The 23,007-nt window shown below is 42.4% G+C and overlaps 1 protein-coding gene across 3 annotated transcripts in view; it reads left to right on the forward strand.

Moving 5' to 3' along the window:
• Window positions 1–23,007, forward strand: part of nkain4 (sodium/potassium transporting ATPase interacting 4) — a 60,708-nt gene that overhangs the window by 18,054 nt on the left and 19,647 nt on the right. For all 3 annotated transcript variants that reach the window (XM_050065717.1, XM_050065718.1, XM_050065716.1), the window contains exons 2-4: window positions 4,398–4,535; window positions 6,367–6,447; window positions 14,861–15,061. In XM_050065717.1, the coding sequence (XP_049921674.1) occupies window positions 4,398–4,535; window positions 6,367–6,447; window positions 14,861–15,061 (420 nt within the window). The remainder of the gene's footprint in view (window positions 1–4,397; window positions 4,536–6,366; window positions 6,448–14,860; window positions 15,062–23,007) is intronic.

Raw genomic sequence — 23,007 nt, forward strand, 5'->3', positions numbered from 1 at the left:
GCACAGTTTTTAATAATTAAAACGAATTGTCATGGTTGTGTTTTACCTTGTTCTTTGGTTTGTATTTTCTTTCCTCCCTTTTCTTCATTGCTTTTTGGAGTTGTTTCCCGGAAAATCTGAAGGATTTTCAGCAGAAAATACTTGACTTTTAACACATAATGAAAAACTCTGAGAACATAACAAATAAACAAGCCCAAGTTGTTCCTAAACAGTGTTATTGTCTATATTGTTGTCTTTTTGTTTTATAGTTTAATCATTTTTCCCAGTCTTTTTCAAATTCTACTTCAATCATCCGTATCCTGTATGTAAGATTCTCCATCAATTGAATATCGCCTATGATAGTCAGCCATTGTTTTGTGTTTTGGAGCGTCCGTCTTCATCCAGTTCTTTGTAATAGCTTTCTCTCCAGCAGCAAGTAGACCGTTCTTTTAACCATTTATGCACATGCTTTGTCTTTTCAAATATTTCCACAATAGTCTAATAGTCTTTTCTTACTTATGTTCTGTTCTTTTGGATAACAACTGAATAGAAAAGCTTTGACTCCATATTTGTATTTGTTGATAAACTCTCTTTCATCATATATTTCTGCGTATTACTTTTAATTATGTTACAGACATTGTTGCACACAGTAAAGTGTGGGTCCAAGGGTTTTGATAAAGCATACTGGCACCTTTAGGCTTCTTTTATCATTTGCGTTTCTTTGAACTGTAGCAGCTTTAGGTTTGTAGTTGTCCTTATGTCAGGGTTGCAGATGGTGGCCTACCTAATGAATAATGTCTTCCTCTAATCAGCTGAAAATGTGCTAATTAGTATCATTGATCAGGTGTAAAATTGCCTTTCTCACACATTTGTCCTTTGAATTCAGTCGGATCGGGACACGAGATTTGATTCTCATTAACATTACGCCTCATGTTGTGTGTCTTCATATAGCCTAATGCTACCTCTGATGTTTGTCCAGGCGTACGTCCAAAAAGCCAAAGCTGATTTATAACTCCACAAGTTTGTCAGTTCATAAGGGTCAATCCTGTGAGCTCCCCAACATATTTAACAGCACCTCATCTTTGCTGATGTCCTCCCGCACAAGTTTTATTGAGCTCTCTTACCATGACCCAGAGCTGACCAGAAGATGTATGACTCTTTTGACTTTATTCATTTTCCTCAGCCCCTCTATCCAGGGGATATAGAGAGGTTATTAGGAGGGAGGGAGCTCAGTCGTTCTACGTAGGCATATGTCATTTGTTATTTTCTTTGCATTTTCTCTCATCTTGCCGTTTATCTGTTTTCGTGCCATCTCTTTTTTTTCTTCAAAACATTCTCCCCATCCATCACAATTTTGTTTCTCAGGCATCATTCGTTCTCTTTTTTTCTCCTCCTTCCATTAGAACGGAGGCATTATCTGCGGCTCGCTGAGTTATTCCTTGACTTTGGTATGATAATGCTCGTTGCAGGTCGCAGTTCACTCACCGCGACCTCTGCCGCTTCACACCCTGTCTGTGGAGTTATTGCCCTCGCCCTCTGTGCGAAGGCGTGTTCATTTTTAATTATCACTCAGCATTTGATCATCTCCCTCCCCTGCCTGTCACAATGTCTCATCGGGTTGCTGGTAACATTTCCATTACATTAGGAAGAGCAGCCACGGCTGTGTATCGAGTGTGTGATGCGTATGTGTGTTTGCGTGAATGTGCTCGATGGTGCGTTCCTATCATTGCGGCAGAGACGAGATTCCTCCCTCCCTCATCCATCTTCAAGCGCTTGGCTGGAAATGACATGTCGACACACAAGGAAACACATCGTTGCCCAAGACGCACAAACACACACGCACCCGCGCACACACACACAGGGAATAGAATTGGATTGGCGATGGAATTCTAATTAAATGGTTCACACACACCCCTCCCTGTACTTCTCCCCCAAATGGCATGCTAATTGAGTTGATGCAAATAGGGACTCACAGTCTTAAAGCTTCAAATTGCTTTGTTTGTTTTTGTTTTTTTTGCTGTTGTACAAAATGTTGCACACAAAGAGCTCAGGTAGAGAGATCAAGAATGAAAAAAAGGACATCATAAATAAATCAATGACTATGTTTTATGTCCAAAATATTCCGGTTTTTGCCCTTATTCCAAGAAAAAAAACAATATTCCTACTAAGCTGTTTACATGGTTAATGAAAATGAATATTCCACTAACAATCTCGTGTTCATGTAGCGATGCATACTCTGAGTAATGTCATTTATCACGTCAAAATATGGAAAAGTGGAACGACTGCCGCTTGTACCAGGATTTTTTCAACGTTTTCGACTAGTGGCAGACTTGTTGGTCCATACCAAAACAGCCTCCTTCTTTCATTGCTTCAACGACCTTATTGAAAAGGTTGGTGTTGAGATATTTGTGCAGATCCAAAAAACCTGTTAATATCCAAGTGTTCCGTAATGTTTTTAAAGAAGATGCGTTTCTCCTTCAGACCAAAAATGTAGGCTTTTCTTTTGTTCATACATCTCTACATATAAGACACTGGCCCAGAACAGACAGGAGTGGAGATCCTTTGTTGCTGCCCTACATGCCAGCCGGCATAAAGGGCAGGAAGAAAAAAAGAAGAAGAACACATCTCTACACCAGCATTGCAAGTAGGGCTCGGCGATATGGACAAAAATTAATCTCTCTGTATTTACAGGCTGACTGGCGATACATGCTATATATCTCGGTATTTTCTACGAAATGGGCTGCATGTTTTCAGTTGCAAGCCAAAGCCACATTTGAGTTGTCACAAGCACTTTTATAAAACAGACTGTAATCAAAATAAAATGCAAAGAAAGGGATGTTTTCTTGTTTGAAAATATGCAGCTGCACAACATATAAATGAAAAATGACATAAAATAAATAGCACCTACATTAACGTTTTTACACATAACACTGGAGCTACAGAGGTTTAAAGGTTTGCAGCACAGGACACAAAACTATAACATGAGTATAAAAGTATCAAGTAGGTCTAAATCCATTGTAGTTTGGAGCAATTAAAAAATCTTTGTGGGCAGAGTTTAAAAAGTGGTTTTCCATCCGTTGGCCTTTCAAATGAATCTAGTGCTGGAAAATCATTTAGATATTTTCATGTATTAAGGCTGTTAATCTTATTTATGCGTAGAACATCAATAGAGAGGCCGAGGGAGGGAAGCAGGGAGAGACTCTTTGTCTGCGTTACATACATCTTGTATATGAAATGTCTGTGTTGTCCCTGAGTTTTTAAAACAGAGTAGCAGCACCGTGTCTCTCTTAGTGTTGATGGAGAACCTGTGAGTAAATGAGTGGGGTGGAGATGTCCAGAGAGTGAAAGGAGAGATGCACAATGGTATGCGTTATGTAATGCAACTTGACCCTATATCGATATAAACAGTGTTGTCTTGATTTATAGCTTGCTTGAAAATATATCGATGTATTGTACATAATCGTTATATCACCCAGCCCTACTTGCAAGCTATTGGCGAGTTGGTTTGTGTACAGTATATCTATGTTAAAGCACAGACTTGATCACAAACAGGCAAGATACCGTTTGTTGCAAACTACAGTAGAAACCCAACTGAGACGCATATTCCTAATGCGCTGTATACATCAAAATAATGCCAGCATATCCCACGTCTTAATCGGAAAATTCTTCATTTAGAATAAGGCCTAATTCAGAATATGCTACTTTCATGGCTATCAAATGCAGAATACTGTCATATTCGGAATAATATTGGAATTTTAATGTGCATGGAAATTTACTGAATGTAAAAAGAATTGGAAACAACTGTTGAAGTAAGAGAGGAGTGGAAAGGGTGAGCCTGCATTGGGAAAACTGTGGAATCTTTTCTGTCTTTTCATTGTGGAGGGTTTAACTGTGCTTAGGTATGTGCATCTACACACGTTGTTTGCGAGCACATATTTCAATAAGCACCTAAGCTCACTGCAGTGGTATTATTAAGGAAGGCCCCTTGCCTCCCATAAAGTTCCCAGAGCATTCTCAATCCTGGAGGCCATTGGCAAGAAGGTTGGAAATAGTGAGCGCCTCTTTAGCTCAGCAGGGGTTGAATCGATAAATCTGTCATTGTTTATTTTACAAAACTTCCAGGCTTCACCTCTGGCGCTCCCACAGTCGGAGGCTGAACACTCAAGCTGTTCATGTCTGCTTGCTCGATGTAGGATTGTTGGCCGATTGCTGTGAGGTGAATAGATATTGTCCTCAATAAACCATGAGCAGTATATGACCAAGTTGTGTATGTGGCCATTTTTTTTCTAGAGGCTATTTCATGGGCTGTGCGGCACTGGCAACCCAAAAATGACCCTTGCGGTCACTGTCACAGCAGGAGAGGTGATTTGCTTCCAGAACATGTTAACCCGACCTGATTCTTTTCTCTCGCCCTTTAGGTGTTGGCTTTAGAAAGACAGGTCTTTGACTTCCTGGGTTACCAATGGGCCCCTATTCTCGCCAACTTCTTCCACATCATCATCGTCATCCTCGGCCTCTTTGGGACCATCCAGTACCGGCCGCGCTACATTGTGGTGGTGAGTATGTATACCTAAAGAGTAGTAGCTCATGTTAAACACTGTACAGTCTGCCACATAATCCCATTCCTCACGGTTTTTGTTAAGCAGTGTCACTTCACTGTGCATTAGTCCTCTGCCTGCATTTGATTGGACGTGTTGTTGCCTTTCCTCTTTAATTGCAAAGTGTGCTGCACTCTCTTGAGCATTGTGCGACACCCTTAAATCACTCTAATCCCATGGTAATTAGGGCTAATTAAAGGAGGGGGTGGGTGTGTTGGGGGGTACTAAGGAGCTCATCAGATTTATACTCAGCGTCGAGTTTCTGGACAGAGAAGGTCATTCTTTGAAACATGGTGCAAAGCATGTGCTGCCTGTTATTTTACTCCTTTTGTTAGAGAGCGCTACTATGAAGCTCCATAAATGTGCTTTTATGCACTTCAGTTTATATTTTAAACCGTAACGTTCATCGCAGGCATTAAAAGCGTATTTTCGGCAGCATTAGTGGGAGTACAGATGGTGATGTTAATGACAGGAAAAGAGATACGAGGAAAAGAGAGTAAATAAAGAGAGACGGGGGAGATGTAGAAGGATCAACGAGAGCCACACAGGAAAAGACAAAGAAACGGAGGAAGCGGGAATCGAAGGGAGGACAGGAAGGAGGGAAAGTGGAGCTATTGTCTCATGTCAAGTGGAAAATGGGAGAGAGCAAGCTAAGGGGTTTCATGATTCAACATGTATGTTTTTACCAAGGTGCTGCTCTTGCCCTCCGCTCTTCCTCTGACACCTCTGACATTTTAAGCACACGATTTACTGTGAGTCAGAGGATTTCACAACCGTCACAATGATGACTCTCTTTCTCTGTCAGTGAATACCACTCTGTGTCTGTCAACAGTTGGCTGTCTGACTGTACAATTTTATAAGTCGTGAACTTCATTCAGCCTCAGCAGTTAAAAAAGCGTGTATCTCCCTCAGGGCTCAAATAAACCTGCTGAACTTACTGGCACCTTTAAAAAAACATTTACTTGTGTGTTAGGTTGAGTACCAAACTCTGTGCTCTTATGGGAACTGACCGCATTTTGTAGGTACTGCCGAGCACTGATTCACGTCAAATCCATCTGTGCCAAATTTTGGTACCTGAGAGCGCCAGGTTTAGACAAGAGGTGGAAATGCCGCAAAGCCTGGAAGCCAGCCACGGAGCTCCAAGGCTGGGAACGAAGCTTCGCGGAGCCGGCAGGTTCAACTTTAGACAGGAGGCAGAAGCGCCCTGAAGCACAAAGAGCTCCACAGCCACTCCGTCAGCTTTCCAGTGAGCCAAAACTATTGTGGCAGCGCCAGTCTGCCGCAATAGTTTTGGCGTCTGGTCTATTTTCTTTTCTTTATTATTTTAATAATAGCTTAGTATCCCTGCTAGACAAGCAGACACACATGTACACACAAGCAGACAGAGACAGACGATTAGCTCTATCTGTGATTAGAAACAGAGCACAGGAGCAGAATTGTTTATTAGGCTACCATGTCACCTCTGCAGCTTGTTGAAAAATTAGATTTTCGTTAATACAGAGAAAGTAGAGTACTGGAAATAGGTATCACCATTGGTATCTGTTAAAATGTGAATGGTGCCCAATACAATTTCCGTGCATAGTGTTTCGATGTGTAGAGCATGTTGTGTGTACTGATGCATGTGTATGTGAGAATGTGTGTGTATGGGAGGACACTGTCCATTGACTTGACTTTGTTTAGGATCTCATTAACTCAACCTGCCATTTTATTCAGTGGCTGTCACGTCCTGCTCTGTTCAGTTCATCTCATTTCCATGGAGCTAATCTGTCTGTGTCTTTGCCCTCTCCAGTATACAGTATGGGCCGCTCTGTGGGTGGCCTGGAACGTCTTCATCATCTGTTTCTACCTGGACGTAGGAGGCCTGTCCAAGGTGAGACTTTCTAATTTTTTAAGTCTGCTGTTTTCTCCGAATCTTTCATTGTGCATCTGTCAGCTAAAGGCGGGTGGCTTTGTGTGTTCTGTGATGAATGTTCTTTTCTTTCTGAGGTCACGGTTGCAGGCTGGTGGGATAGTGAAGCCTGATTTATATTCCTGTGTTCAAGAGTTACACCACCTACACTGTAGGTGTCTTTTAGACACGTTGAGAACTTCGTCATAGCTGATGGATACTTATGCCATGGCTGCGTAAAGTGCTTCTTTCTGTTAAAAACCTTAAGACTTATCCATGCAGAATTAAACAAGCTGCCATTACTGGAGTGGATTACTTCTACATTCATTCATCAAGTGTGATCAGTAAAAAGTCGGAAGACAGATGCTGCTATGATAAACTGAAAGTGTCTGCTCCGTAAAGCAGCAGAAGTAGAGTCACAGCACATAGCTTTGCCAGATGCAAGCCAGGACTTTAGCACAAGGCAGCATTCACTGACCTGCGCTACAGGGGTGACTATGACCTGACTGTAGAGGAGACCAAGAGGATGATAGAGGAATAAGCAGTCATCCTCATGCAGAGAGTGCAACCTCAGCATATATAGATAAAGAGGAGGAGGGAGCTGCTGAGTCTGAGCCTCAACCCACAAAAAAAAGTTTAGCACGTTTATTAAAAAGAAAAGCAGCCACACCAAATGTTGTCCCGGTTTGTTCAAAGTAGGAGGAATATCTTAAGATTCAAAGTTAAAGATCAGAGTAAGCACTCTACAAATATATCGATAAACATCTTTTCTTGCAAAAATTTTCAGTGTAATCGGTTACACTGGTGTTAATTAACTTTATTAACTGGTGGGAACATGTCCTAACCGCTGATAGTGATCGCCCCAAACATCTCTGCTTCCACTGTCAGTGAAAATGTGTTCAGTTTGGCTTCGCCACTACAGTAATGGCAGCGGTGCTAAAGAGCACAACACATAAATCACCCAGCAGTAACAGAGTGGTGTGTGTATTCGTGACAGTACAGTTTTACCACTCATAAATCATTGAACATCATAAAAGTAATAAGTCCATATCCATAGCAACAATACTTACTGTAGTTGCTACTTGCCAACAGCTGAGCTAATTCTTACAGGTAAAACGGCTTACCAGGGGTTAAACTGACTACAAGCAAACAGGTGAGGGCAGTGTCTGTACCCTTGAGGAAGACCACACAACAAAGCGCTCTTGTCTTTACCAAGAAAAAGCCTCAAGTCTAAGGGGTTTTTTTTCTCCTGAAAATGATTCAGCTGTAATTCTGACCTTGTGCCAGTGTGTTTTATTACACCAAGCTTGGCTGTTCCAATAAGAATTGTTGTTACTAAATATAAAATATTAATTAAAATGCTTCCTTTAGCTTAATCGGCATATATATTTTAAGCTACAGTTAGATATGATGCACTGCCACCAGGTGCTTTTGCCTGTGTCAAGCCTGAACGTCTTGGTGTGATTAACAAATGCAGCCCAAGTAAATGTGATTACTTGTGGTATATAATGAACGCATGACACAGCCATCTAGTATGAATCCTTCACCTAACTATAAATCACTCCCTACGCTTTAGCAATCTGCGCCATACACACCCACGGCTGCTCAACGGACATGTATAATTTGGCCTTGAAGAATGTCTGTGTTCCTTTAAATTGTTTGTGTGGTGTTTCTGCTGACAGCGGGACAGTCACCTCCCCTGGTGAGTTTCAAGTGGAAGCTCGCAGTTTAATAGGTAAATAATCTGGAAAAATCTCTCCCCCAAAAGCCAGCACGCACATAGACTCTTTTAAATCTCTGGGGCACCCCTGTGGTTCCTGAGTGCAGATTAGATGCGAATTTATTCAGACAAAGAGAAGTGTTGGGTGGTCACCTCTCAACCTGTAAATGCATCCACCCTCCCTCCTCCTGACATCTTGTCTTCTCCTTTTTTCACCACTCGCCTCACTGCTCCTTTGATCTTTTTTAATTTATTCTGCATATTTTCCAAGTTCCATATCTTGCCTTTTTCATTTCAGTGTGTTCCTCTCTCTCCTCTCCTCTCCGCCTCCCTCCTGTCCTCTCCGAGCTATTGATGGGTATCTTGCCCAATTGCCCGCCTGACCATTGAGAATAATGAATTCATGTAGGCAACGTTCATCTCACACCAGTTCAGTCAGCCAAAATGAATTTCAGAAACACCTTCCCAAGCTCTGGCGACTTTGTCATTGTGTGATAGACCATGGCTCCATCAAGTGTGTCTGTCTCTCACCGCACATGTCTATGTGTGTCTGCTGCGTGTGTTTGTTGTGTGTTCTCCTGCATGGTTCCTGCTAGAATAATGAGGCTTGTAGGGGCCAGCTGCTTGGGGCTGAGGCTAGGCATTAACCCGACAGATGGAGCCAGCCTGGGCTTCCAGCTCTGCATATGGTGTCCAGGAGGAGAGCTGGCTAATGGAGCGCGCACACACACACACACCCACACACACTATCACCCCATGCACGCTTACACGACCAAACTTGGCACGCAGCTCTCTGAGAGGTCCCCAACATATTTTATTATAAAATCGAGTCAGCTAATTCTGTTCAGCTAGCCTTGACCGATGTTGACGGGACTGTTCTGGAGGGTGTGTTTATATATGTGTGTGAGTGGTGTGTGTATTCGTGACAAGGCCCTCAAGAGTGAGGGGGCAGGTTGTCAGAGTCATATGCCACATGCTCTGTCACCTCCTATTGATCCCTTATCCCCTCCCCCATGGTGCGGGACAGACTGACAGACAGACCCCTGCTACTCTACACACCTCTGTTTTAAACCCACCGCGGTCATTCGCCACTTGTCCTTTTATTCATTCTCTCTCACACTCTGCACACAGTGACCTCAGACACAGAGACTTTGAACATGTCTGCACTAAGCTGTCTGAATTTGAAAAAGCTTCTTTCACACTCCTTCACTGAGCTTTTCAAAATGTTTTCCAGTAAATAAAAATGCCAATTTTTTAAACTCTGATTCTAACAAACCACTAATAAAATCATTTCCTCTTATCTTATAGCAGCAAAGATCTATAAACTAAACATGTAGTCAATTAACTAAAAAGCAAACTTGTTATCTGTCTGGCAGGAATTGATTTTTATATGTTCAGCTTTTGAGCCAAGCTTGCCAGACTGTCAATTCATTACTTTGGTCCAAACAACTATTAGACGGACCTACAGATGGCTGTAGACCATGTATCAGTATAACTTCTGTTATCCATGATTGATTAAAGCCCAAACTAAATTGATCTGATCAGATATGAAAGGATTCACAATCAGTTTGTCTTGATTAAATACTTTAAAACCCCAGTGCTGCTCCTGAGTGATGAAATATCTGTCTATTGTGGATTCATTGCATATGCCTGCACTGCCTCTATCTCTGTGATTGATCACATAGATTGCCAATAGAGTGGATTACACAATACAGTTATCAATAACATGTATTGATGTTTATTTTGTCAGACAATTTTGTGAGAAGGGATCTGAAAAAACAAGCCAGAATCAGATAAAATGAAATCTCAGTTTTATGCCTGATTGTTGTCCGATACCAGAAACAGAAAATTATGTGTATGAGAGCAACTGATTTGTGTTTTTACCTACATACACTCTTAACAAAAATGGTACTCACCAATACCCAAAAGTGGTTCTTTGGCTTATAGGGGAACCTGTTTTGGTGCTGTGTGAAACCCATCCTTTGAAAGTGCTTAACAGTGGTCCTGGGGTCTGAATGATGCCAGATAATACCATGGACGTGTCAATATGCTTCTAAATGACACTTTAAAATATGAATGATTGTTAATCATTTTTTACAAATGCTTACTGAGAAACATAATATGTTACCTTTTCAAACCTGGAATACTAAACCCTGTTTCCACCAAACACTTTCAGTATAGTACCTTTGGAACCAAAATTAACCCTTCAGACATGGTACCTAGACCCTAGCGTTTCCACCACAAACAGTTCTCTTAAATGTGGGCGAGGTTGTTGTCACTCACTGCTCCGTCCAGCACTCACGGTATTTCCTCATCACCGGTGACACAGAGGGAAGTCAGCACCTACTCTATCGTCTATAAGACAGGCTGCAGTGAGAGTCTCTCCATGGGATATTTAAAAATAGCGGCTTTGTGCATTTAGTCCTTCTCAGGCAAGCTCAGGGGTTTAGTGTTGCCAGAGCACTTTTCTCAGACTACAGATGCTGAGAATGGCAGCAAAACATCCTTTCATTTTATAGTTACAGTCTAATAAAACTAATAAAACTCTCCACGGTATGAACAGTGGTTACATGAGCCTCAAAACCAGCCACAACTCAGCCCTGAGCAGAGTGACTGCTATTGACTAATGAACGCACTGCTGCTCCACCTTTAAGTAGCAGATCTGTTTGCTAGGTACCCCAAGAGAGAGGGAACCAAAACTGGGAACGGTATGGAATGTTTCCATTGGTACCATCCACAACTTTTCACAGTGGAAACGGGAGAAAAGTGTATCGAACTGAAATGTACCGTACAGTGCTGCTCAGTGGAAACAAGGCTTTTGTTTTGTTGTTGACACAGACTGTTTTCTCATACAGACTCTGGACAGTGTCGGGAGAATCGCGTCCAGGCATTGTACAAAGTTTCCCTCCCCTACATGTAGCACACAATAGGAGATTGTGTGTGTCAGACTAATTCATTTGGTTAGGGCGATGAGTGGTCCCTGGATAGAGTATGCAGAAGGCAGGACATGACGTAAAAAGGACATTGCAGAAATTTTAGTGTTTTGTTTACATAGCTGGTTTGTAATTTGGTCAGGAACAACAGAGTCTCTTGCCATTCTTTGAATTTTCTAATGATTGCAGCATTAGCCTGAGAGTAGTTCTCAAGCCTTGTCTCTCTCATCTCTCTGGTTAGGCAGTTTTGTCACCATCTTTATGTAAATGGCCCCAATGACCTGCTCTGTTCACACATGGGCTCAATGGGACATTATACTGGCTTTGTACTAGGGAGCTGGCAGGGTAGAGTCTGTTTAATGTCCAGTCCAACTGATTTGGACATTTGCTGTCTCACATACAGCTCCTCTGGGTAATGTCTAGATGAATTCAGGTTGCAGTGCATGTGTTAAAGAGGCTTTAGAGAGGAAGAGAAAAAAGAAATGTAGCTGTTTGGCATTTTTATAAAACAACCTAAAAACGATAACATGAATACAGGATGTTTTCATATATACATTTTCAGATTCATCTACCTGAGTGTGGATGTAGTCCCCACCTTTCCTCTCTCTCTCTCTCAATTCTCACACAGTGACTGCAGACTTCATTTTAGACGTGCACGTCACCCTACCTCCTGAATCAATATGCAGCCACAGTGCATGCACACCTTTATGAAATCTAAGTAAATATGAGATTCTCATCAGAAGAGTCTACAACAGCCAGTTAGCCACTCGGGTTCGCTCCCAAATGTGATCACACTAACATAAACTCTCTTCTCTGTATTTCAGAAACAATAAATCATGAAAAATAAGATTCTAATCATTTGATGTTTAGCTTTATAGAAAGCCTCGTGTCTCCAGTGATTCCAGTAATAGGATTGTCTCCAAATATCTATTGACTTTTGTTAAAGAAAATAGTTTGAGCAGTATCAGTAGACTAACCTTGAATCTATGATATGGAGGCATTGATTTGTGCTTTGGGGTGCATGGGAGCATAACAATAACGCTCCTGACAGTAAGTTGCCAAAAGCCTCAATATCGAATTCTCACGTACTGCAGTCATGAGTGAGGCTACAGCTTGGATAGAGATGGTTTCCCTAGCTCGCAGGCTCAATCAATGGCATCTGTCAAGTCATTAGTCTTCAGAATCCTACCTATTGACCTCCAGCCGCCCTTGTTTTTGCAACTGTGTGAGAGAACGAGAGAATGACGGAGAAGGAAAATAGAGACAGAGGGTGATGATGAGTAATCAACGTGAGGAAAGAGAGGGATAATACAGTAGCATCATTTTAATATTGTTCATGACTCCTGTTGCAGTCGTTTCCACTGACTGCACAGATCTGTTGTTGACAGAAAGTTGATACCAGTGATACACATGTGTCATCAATGTGTACATGTAAGTGTGAGTGGGGGTTGATAGGAATCAGAGATGTTTCCTGACAGCGCTTGCTTGGCTGTTAATAATGCATGTCTTGTCACTGAGGGGCAGATGCAGGGTTAGATTGCTGTATTGGGGTATTGATTGGTGTGAGCGTCTGTACGTCTGTACGCGTGGGCTCATGTGGCTGTGTGCAAATTGAACATCGCCAGGGTGTACAAGAGCTACGTGTATAAAATCCTGGGTCTAAAAGTTGTGGCACTGATGTGGTGCAGCTTAAGGAGTTGTGAAACTTTGCTCTGGAACGCAAAGTCTGTCTGCTTAGTCCGACTAAAGTTCATGTACTTGTAACCAGTGACTCATGGGCTTTAAAAATGTCAAGTACTGTCAGTCTTCGGTTTCACATATTAAAAGTCTGGTTTACACAAATTCTGAAAAAAATATTAGATTCGCACAACTTCAGTGGTTGCCCTGGTTCTCTGTCTCTGACTTCTGCCTCCATCCCAATACAGTGCAGGTGAAGAGAGCTTTCCCCAGTCGTGCTCACAGCACCGAAAAACAAAACTCCATTTATAAGTATTCAACTGCAACATCTCCTTCCTGAAACAATGTCCCTGTTACAGTGGATAAGCCACAAACACACTGTCAACAGTTTTCAGAGGGATTATTTATTCACTGGGAAGTAGTTCCAAAGAAAACTGTTGACTGTGACGTCTGTGGATTATCCTCACAAGCAGACACATTGTTCCTGGAAAGACACAGTGCTGGTTTGAATTTAATGTAATTTTTGAAAGATTTAAGCTACACAAACAGGATTCCCTTCACCTTGGTTGTATGGGGTTGACAGCAGAAGTCGTTCAGATGATTATCTGGAAGAGTGGTCAAATAAAATCCAGCTTGTGGTGAGTATGAAAATGTGTTTTATCCATGCTAGCAGCATGTCATGGACTGGTGGCAATATTCGTAGGTCCACTACTTTGATGCAACTGAGAAATATCTCAACAACTATTGGATGGATTGCCAGGAAATTTGGTATGGACATTTACAGGCTCAACCGATGAATTATGACAACTTTTCCGCCAACAGGTCAAAATATCAGTTTGTCCAACACTTGGTTTATGACCAAATACCTGCAAGGTTAATGACACTCCTACCAGCATGAGCTATACTTGAAGTTTAGTACTACTTGGCACAATGTTAGCATGCTAACATGCTAAAGTAAGATGGTGAACATGATAAACATCATGCCTGAGTTGCTAGCATGGCTGTAGACTCTTAGGGCCTATTTAAATTATCTTTAGTGCATGGTCTAAAGTGCATGGGACAAGTGCATTTTGGCGTGTCCACTTTTGCTTGTTAAACAGCACATAATCTGGGCACAAGGGGCCAAAGGGTCGTATTCATTCCTTCAATTAATCATGGGTGTGTTTTGGGTCTATCATGAATTCAAACAGAGCGTCATCTCCAGTTCCCTTTAAAAGCCAGGTGTGCCTGCACTTTTTACACTGTGGATGTGTGAGCGGTTTTCTGCTGAGGAAACGGATCTGCTCATGCGCAAAGTAAAAGCCCGTGGGTAGACATGGGAGCAGCAGGAATCCACCAAGGCTCCCTCAGGTGGAGCAGGCGTGGGAGGAGGCAGTGTTAAGCGTGTCCTCGGCTTCCTGTGTCACCACAATGGCCACACAGTGCTGGAAGTAATTAAATTATGTCAGGAAACAGGGAAAACAAAAGCTCGTTGCTCACCAAAAACATCAAGCAGTGTGTGTAAAAGCAAAATGTACGCATCTGGTGAACCCACCTATGTAGGCACATCTTACTTTCTGAATAATGCGCCTTTTAAATAGCAGGAAAATACTGTGCCAGGTTTTTGTTGGTCAATGGCGCAATTGCTTTCTGCTGCCTCAAAATAGCAATGGGTCAACAATGGGCCTGAGCACACCTCACCCGAAGACCTACACGCCCATGGGCGCACAGATGCCCACAAGTGCATTTGCTGCTTACACAATGTGGGCCCTGGCCGTGAAAATGACAGCTGCATCAGTCTGAAGCAAGCAATGACAGTTGCGCTACTCTGTGTACCGCTTTGCGCCAGTGGTAAGATAGGGTGCTTGGTTGTAATTGGATGAACCAATCCTTGCAGCAAAAGAGAACAGCTATGAAAAACACCCAGCATTTGTCACAAGTATCCAGAGATGAGCTCCCTGCCTCTTGTGCAACATCACCTGTGATCCATCCTTGTGTTTCCTCATAAAGAATGAATGAATGTACATCATAACTAATGAAAAGAGTCCAAGCAAAGAAGTTATATTTTTTATTTCTCTTCTTTCAGGACAGTGACCTGCTGACATTTAACATCTCTGCCCATCACTCTTGGTGGAGTGAACACGGGCCCGGCTGCGTGAGGAGAGAGATGCCGCAGGCTCCAGGGGTCCGCACCACAGAGAGCCACTCCTACATCACTGTCATGGGCTGCCTCATGGACTACCAGTACATTGAGGTCGTGCATAGCGGCACGCAGATTCTCGTCGCTGTAAGTACAAGTTGGCAGTGTGACTCTCGCAGTGACATGTTCACATGTAGATCCATACATGTGTGGACATGTCACACAGGAACTCATCACATTACATACTTAACACCAGCAGCCGTGGGATTCATGTATGTAAGAGGTGAACATGATAGAAAGGAAGGTGATGTTTTTGTTTTCCCCTTAAGCACTTTTCTCAATATACTTCCATAGCGGTCTGTTATTTTGTCTCCTGCAGCCTCCCTTCCTCTGCCCCGGTCACTGAATGAAAAATTGATCTGTTGTTTTGTCTGGCTGAGGCTAAGACCTGCCAGCTGCTAACAGGTTACTCAAACACTGGAAGGACTGCTATTGTCCTCTTTATACAGCGCTGTATGAATACACCACAAACTCACATCCTGCCAGCACACACATTTGCACACACTCATGTATGACTGACTAAACCTCATATTGGATGGGGGCCAGGGTGTTCTTAGTTGCCAGCACAGCAGGTACTTGGGTTCAGACATGCATATTACACACATTTACTCACAGCAGCATTCACTAACACGCACTTTGACTCCAGTGCAATGTACATAAACACATCCACACCTGTTATTCACACTCATTGTCGCTTTTATACATGTGGAGTGGATTTAATGGTGGCAGCAGGTGACCGAGACAAAGAGACGGCTAACACGCAGCAGCCTCATCAGCCTTCAGTGGATTTCAGAGTCATTCTTACCAACTAATCTTGATCATCTTAATTTACACCTGGGAAAACAGTGAAGGCAGTGAACTGCATGGTAGATTAGAAAACTAGCAGAGGGACCCAGTGTTGAGAAGCACTGGATTGCACCATTCATCCCATCACCTCTATGGAGAAAGGTAATAAAACGGCTGACCTCACTTTATAGCTCCAACTCTCTCACTGAACCTCATTAGCCCCTGCACTATAGGCAGTGAATTGGTTTATTCCTCGCCTCACATGGACTTTTACTCCTCCATGGGAGATGGCAACACTTTTTACGCCTGCGTTTTTGCATGGTATTGTCCAACCAAGCATGCATCACCATCTCCGTGGGAACAGCTCCCGAGAGGAGCAGGGAAATTGGTACTGAAATCCCAGTGTCACAAATGGCATCATTTTCCTCGTGCCCTCACTTTCTCTCAGGCTAAAAGCAGAGCACTGCTTAGGTGCTTAGGAAAATGGACTCCTTTGAGATGTCCACCCTTGTTTTGGTTTGTCTTTTTTCCTCTCTGGTGGGCCAGACAGAAAGAGACAGTTGAAGGAGTGAATGAAATGAGTAGGAAGAAAGTGGGGTGTCCCTTTGTCTTTGTTAGAGGGGTTTCAAGGTCGCCGTGAGAGGCCATTAAATATTTAGTTTGGGCTCTAAGGAGTATGTTTCATTAGGATGACAAATGTGGATCCATTGGCCGGTAATGGAGGCATCACTGTCATCTCTCTGCACAGATTCATCATGAGCTATAAGAAAGCCGTTCAGAACTGAAGCTTTGGTAAAGTCAGCCCTGTGTTGTCGCTCATTGCCGCTACAGGCTATGTTTAGTCAGAAAATAACTTAGAGGTTTAAAGGATGAGCTTGAAGTGGAGGCAACCTTTTCAAACTGGGGTAATGTATTATTCATCGATTCATCACTAAGGGGAATATTTTGCTTCATCCCTGCCCTTATATTCTTTGTTGCCCTCACTGAAACCCAACTCACCCACCCATCCTGCGGTATGTATTGTTATTGAATGGCTTTGGTTTTCTTTTCCTGTCATAATAATGACTGATTTCCCTGTCAGTGTAGTCAGCAGAAAATCCACACACACCTCTTTCTATCCTCCCATCTTCTTTTGCTCCTGTGCACCACCTTCGCTGTTAAATAAAACAGTGGAGTCTGAGAAAACATCTCTGGTGAGATGGAAGGTAGTTAGGAAGAAACGTATGTGAGAAAAATTGTGCAGGATGTGATGTTCAGTTTACATCTGTAGACATAACTCTTACACACCAAAGGGAGTAGTGAGAGATGTCAAGGGGTTGTCAGAGCTGGTGAGCTACTCATAAAATGCATACACACATGCACATACACACACACACAGATATATCATTTAGCATAGGTTATTGCTGCCACAGGCAATGCTTTCTTCTTTTGCCTCTTTATTCCCTGGAAACCTGTGTTGGGAGGATGGTGTTGAAGTTGATAATGGGAGGAACAGCAACCTGCGTCATTCTCTAATTCCATTGCTCGTTTCCTCTTTTTTCCATCTATTTTTCTGTCTGTTTTCCTGTCTACTTTTCCTGCCCAGATCTCACCCTGTTTGACCTTCATGTCAGTCAAACTCTCACCAACTTAAATGACAAAAACGACAATGCATTTTTCTCTCTTTCTCCCTGCATTTCTCACTCACTGTCACTTTTACTTCTTCTCTCATTTCTTTGGAGTTTAGATGGCTCGGTCATGTCAGTCTGATGTCTATGTTAAAGTGCAACTGGTTTAAAGGAAAACTTCACTGCCCAAATGACTATTTTTATATCAGTTACTCACCCTGTGTTACACTGAATTGGCAAAGAAATTTTATTTTTCTTGCATGTTTCCGATCAACAAAGTATCCAAGAATGGAAAAAATTGTTGATGAATTGAAGTCATAGGCGAAGGCATTTAATAACATTCAAACTAGGGCTGCCCCCTAATGGTTGACCAAATGTTAGTTGACCAGAAAGATAATAAGTCAGCAAGATTTTATTGGTCACTTGCTTGCAGAAAAATAAAAACAAAACAAAAAAAACTGTGAAACTCTCTCACCTTATCAAAATAAATCAAAACCTACATGACTGGACCATGTGGGACTTTAATTTGAAAGGATAGACACAGGAAGAGGCCACGCTCAGCCGTCAGAAAGGAGTCATGTTTATTTACAGGGCTGGTACCTGTGCTTATTACACAGGTTAGTTAATAACATGTCGGACGGGAAATCCAAAGTGAGAAGGTGAAGGACGAACCCAAGGTGATATGTAAACTCATCTTCATTGGTCGACTACAAACATGACGTATCATCTGAAACATGTCAGTAGCTACATGCCCATTAGCCACTTAGCACAATCATTACTGCTTTGCTGACAGCGTCATTAACAGGCGGCTCGCTCAGTGTGTGACGTGCACTTGTAGATAAAATATAGGCCTATATTAATGAAGGCTCATTAGTACGGTTTTGTATTTCTCTGTAATGTAGCACAATGTTAACAGTGTTACTGATACTATTTTTTCTCAGACCTTGAACTCAAACCATTGTGTTGCCCCACCCAAATTATATAATTTAATAATTGAATTAATATCGTAAACAACTAGTCAACTAATAGCCCTGAATGATGACTATTGGTCAACTAGGGAAATTCTTAGTCAGGGGCAGCCCTAATTTTAACTTTATCAGAGCATAGGTTTACAAACTCTCACACTACTCATGCAGTAAAATACAGTATAATGAGTCTTAGTTATCCAGTCGTTAGCTAAGTACTTCCCAAACAAACATGATCCGAACTGAAAGTGAAATTTTATTACTTAAAGCCAGACTCCATTGACAAAAACAATAATTTTACCTCGCTGAACACGGGAGCTGCTGGTCTACCGCTGCCTCGATTAGTTAGTTAGTTTATGTTGCTTTGTGACTTTGGTGAATCAAAACTAAATCTTTAAAACACCAAAGTCACACAATACACAAACAAACTAACTGATCAAGGCAGCAGTAGACCAGCAACTCCCGTATTCAGCGATGTAAAATTATTGTTTCTGTGAATGGATTCTGGCTTTGAAGAGAGCATAGATACATTTCATTCAAGGGCTGTCTGTTTCAGATGTGTTGAGCACACGACTTGGATTATACTGCACAAGCTGTGTGAGAGTTTAAGGTAACACAGGGTGAGTAACTGATGAACAAATGGTCATTTGGTGGGTGAAGTATTCCTGTAACGCCATGGTAGTGTGGGGGACAAAGAAGGGCCCCACGTTGATTATAGGGATCCCCTCAGCAGGCAGGGCAGACCCCTGTGATTACCGCTCGGGGCTGTGCTTGCCATTAGGGTTGGGTGTGTTTTGTGGTTGTTCAGGTTCATTCAGTTCAGAGGCATGAATATAGCATGGCCCCCCCGCCCACCCCCTCCCCACTCATCCAAAAGGTCAGGGTGCTCGCTTTGATAAGACCATTAGTCCATGTTCTGTTTTCAAACTCTCATGCTGAACAGCCATCACCACTGTCGGGGAATATGTGCGTTTTTGTATTGTTGTCTATGTGGCATGTGGAGCCAACTGGAGGGATCTTTGATGTGCTTCTATTTGAAGTGCGGTAATTTGTCCAGAGTCAGTGACTGGCCATGCATTGTCTAGTATAATAATAGCATTAAGCGACTCTGCAATATGTCAGCGCTGACATTGCATTGTAACTGCTCTGTAAGTTTTACAGCATCTGCTTCAAAGGATTATAAAGATCCCGGGATTAAAAGGCTGATGATGCAGTAGTGAGCAGTTATTAGGTCTGCTGGCTGCTGCCAAAAACAGGGAGGAGAAGAGAAAGACCCGAAGACCAGAGGAGAGAATTAGTCTCCAGCGGGCCACTGAATATTGTGTCAGGCTACTCGCAGTACATCATAAAAACATGACTGCCCGCCATTATACTTCAAAGGCTGTCTCTGCCAAGAGCTTTAATTGTTAATCTGTTTTGCGGGGAAGTGGATTTTCCTCAGATTAATTTTACTCTAATATTTGGTCTCTTTAAACTTCTGAGAGGAGGCAAGAAGAAGAGGGAACAGAGGCAAACTTGAAAGTGGAGAACAAGCAGCATTAAAGAAGTAAACCTTCTACAGCGGCATGTTTGCTTCTCTTCCTGCTTGTTGAGTGTGTACTGGTTGTTTTATTTACCTGCCTGTTTCGCCCTCTGTCCGTTTGTTTTTTTGGTCCAGAGAGCCTCGTTTTTCTCCCCCTCACTAAGTCAGACCTCATCTAAAATCTTCTGCGCGGGGCAAGGCTTTGTTTCTGTATGGGCAGCCTCTTGTGTCTACGTGTCATGTTTTTTGACATCAGCATGCTGTTATTTGCAGTTATTCGATGTGGAAGATGCAAATCAGCACCACAGACACTTAAAAACCCCACGTGGTCCTGTAAGCTGTATAGATCTACGTGTGTGAGGAGGGGGCTGGTAGAAAAGAACAGGTGGATGTGGTCTCTGCAGTCCCTATCTCATCATGTTTTGTCATTAAACATGCAGCTGCCCACATGCAAAAACACACACATCTAATTATTCTGCAGAGACGCCTGCGCCTTATTGTCAGGCAGAAAGTCCTGTGTAATTAACCTGCAAGACATCTGCAACCACCCCTCTCCCCCTCTCTCTTTCTGCCCCTCGTCTCTCCCATGTGGTCTATTTTACCTGCAAATTCCTTTCATTATAGTACACCAGGTGAATTTTCTCCTGACACTGAGATGCAATCAATAGTGTGTTAATTAGCTTGTAGATCGACTCAGATATCTGTCACTGCACACACATGTGGCCAGCCCAGTCTGCTGTAGAAAGGAGGCACCTTTAAATTCACCTGATCTCAAACAACAGACAGATATAGTGCTGCAACCAACAGTTTTTGTCATCATTGATTAATCTGATTTTTTTTTTTTTTTTTTTTTTTTTTTTAAATCATTACTTAGGTGCCTGTAAAATTTCTGGAAATGCTTTAAAAAATGCCCATCAAAATTTCCCAGAGCCCAAGGTGGCATCTTTAAATTGTTTTGTTCAACCAAGCGGCAAAATCCAAAAGAGATTCAGTTTAGTGTGTTATAAAAGATAGAGATAGAGATATACAGCAGGTTCAGTAAGTGTTTGGTATTCTTGGCCACGCCTGCTGCACGGCTCGAGGGATGGCAGTGTCAGTCTGTCTGTCGGTTGGCTGGCTCGCCACTTTGATCCAGATGGAAATATTTTTAAAGCTTTATAATGGATTGTCATTAAATTATGTACAAACATTGATGGTCCCCTGAGGATTAATCTCTTACACATACTTATCCCCTGACTTTTCCTCCAGCGCCACCAGCAGGTAAAAAAAAAACCTCAAATATATTAACTGGCACAATTTTTTTTTTACAGACAGTCATGATTCCCAGACGATTTTGACCTTTGGTTATCCTCTGAATTTTCCTCTAGCGCGGACATGAGGTTGACATTTGTGGTTTCAAGTAAAATGTCTTGATTTTTGGATGAATTGGCCAACATTTTCCTCGCACATTCATTTCCCTCGAGAGGGGATGCCCTTTTCATTTAGCACCATCATCAGGCCAAATTGTAGTTTGTTCACCATGCTAAACAATGATGGTAAACGTTATACCACTTAACATCAGTATGTTAATATGCAGGTGTTTGCGTTGAGGTCAAAGTGCCACTGTGCCCAAGTACAGCCTCACAGAGCTGCTGGCATGACTGTAGACTCTTTCAGACAAAATACAGGGGGTATGGATGAGATTCGTGACATAGGCATGGCAGAGCAGGGGTTTTACCTGCTACACAGACTCTGTCTTTGTAGTGTGTGGTTGCTGCCAGCTTCACTGTTTGGGTTTGTGTTTTGCCAGGTGATAATGCAATTGCACTTGGAAACTGAGACTGTGTCATCAACTACTACACATGCACTGATTTGATTGATTTATTTGAATGTGAAATGTAAAAACACCCACAGGGTTGCTCTGCCGCTTCACATTGCCTCTGGTACAATGAGGTGTTCATCTGAACCTTTTTTAAACAGATCATACTCCTTTTTTTTGTGCAGTTCTAGTATTATGTTGAATGGCTGCAGAGCAGTGCGGTAAAAAAAAATAGACCAGTTGTTTAAAAATAGCGTTGAGCTGTGCGACGCCTGCGTGGGCAAGCACGGCTTTTGTGGTCAGTCTAGCAGCATCAGTTGATCACAATGGACACACTCTGCTGTGGCAGATGTGTCACACCACATCCATGTCTCATGTATTTTGACTGTTAATCTTGTTGCTCATTAAACCACTGAGACAATCAATCCATTATCAAAACTGTTGATACATTTTCTGACAATCAAGTAACGCACATACATAGGATGTAGTTGTTAAGACGTTTGCAGTGAGCAAGACTGATTTTTCTTTTGGTTGTAGAAATGACTCGACAGACATCAGTGTAATTGACTGTAAACCTGATTTATTGTAGTTGTAACTGTGAAAAGTGCAAGCATCTAATCATGAAGCAGATTCAGGTCGAGTAGACTGATGTTTGTGAGTGAGTGTGCATTGTCAAAGGAGGTCATGTGTCTTTCTTGACTGGCACATTCAGTATACACCTGACCTTCATTAGCCTATGCAAATACAAGTAACCCTCTTTTTCTAGCTCAGCAGCTGGCCTTCTTCTCACGCACACATGCATGAATGTGTGAGCCTTCAACTTTTTTTGGCCCTCATTATCTGAGAGAAGAAACTCCAATAATGCTGAAGTATCACAAATACCTCCTTCCGCTTCCTCTGCAACATAGTAAATAGTAAATGAAGACCCACTGGAGGACAGCTTTGCTTTTGATGTTTTCCCGCATCTAGCCCTGAACTCTTTGTGACCGGTTTCCTGGCTTTTTGGTTCCCTCTTTTAGTTGTCCAGATCTCTGTCCACTACTCCAAAACCTGCAGAGGAGACAGAGAGGAGGGCAGCACTTAATGCTCGAGCAACAATAAAACAAGGACACCCAGAGAGGAGGAGAGAAAAGATAACAGCGGAGATTTGCAGACTGCTGAGTGACAGTGATGTCGAGACCTGTGTTTAAAAAGTGACTAACTTAAAGAATAAAGTGCAGAGTGCAAGGAGAAAAAAACCCCAAATGATTGGCAGCTAAATGAGTTGGCTTTAGTTTGGCACGTCCTCACAGGCAGACTGACATCGAGCCTCAGAGGACATTCGGGGGCTTTATGAGCTTAATTAATTTGACATC

This window comes from Epinephelus moara, chromosome 16 (assembly GCF_006386435.1).
Source record: "Epinephelus moara isolate mb chromosome 16, YSFRI_EMoa_1.0, whole genome shotgun sequence".
Classification (NCBI taxonomy): Eukaryota; Metazoa; Chordata; class Actinopteri; order Perciformes; family Serranidae; genus Epinephelus; species Epinephelus moara.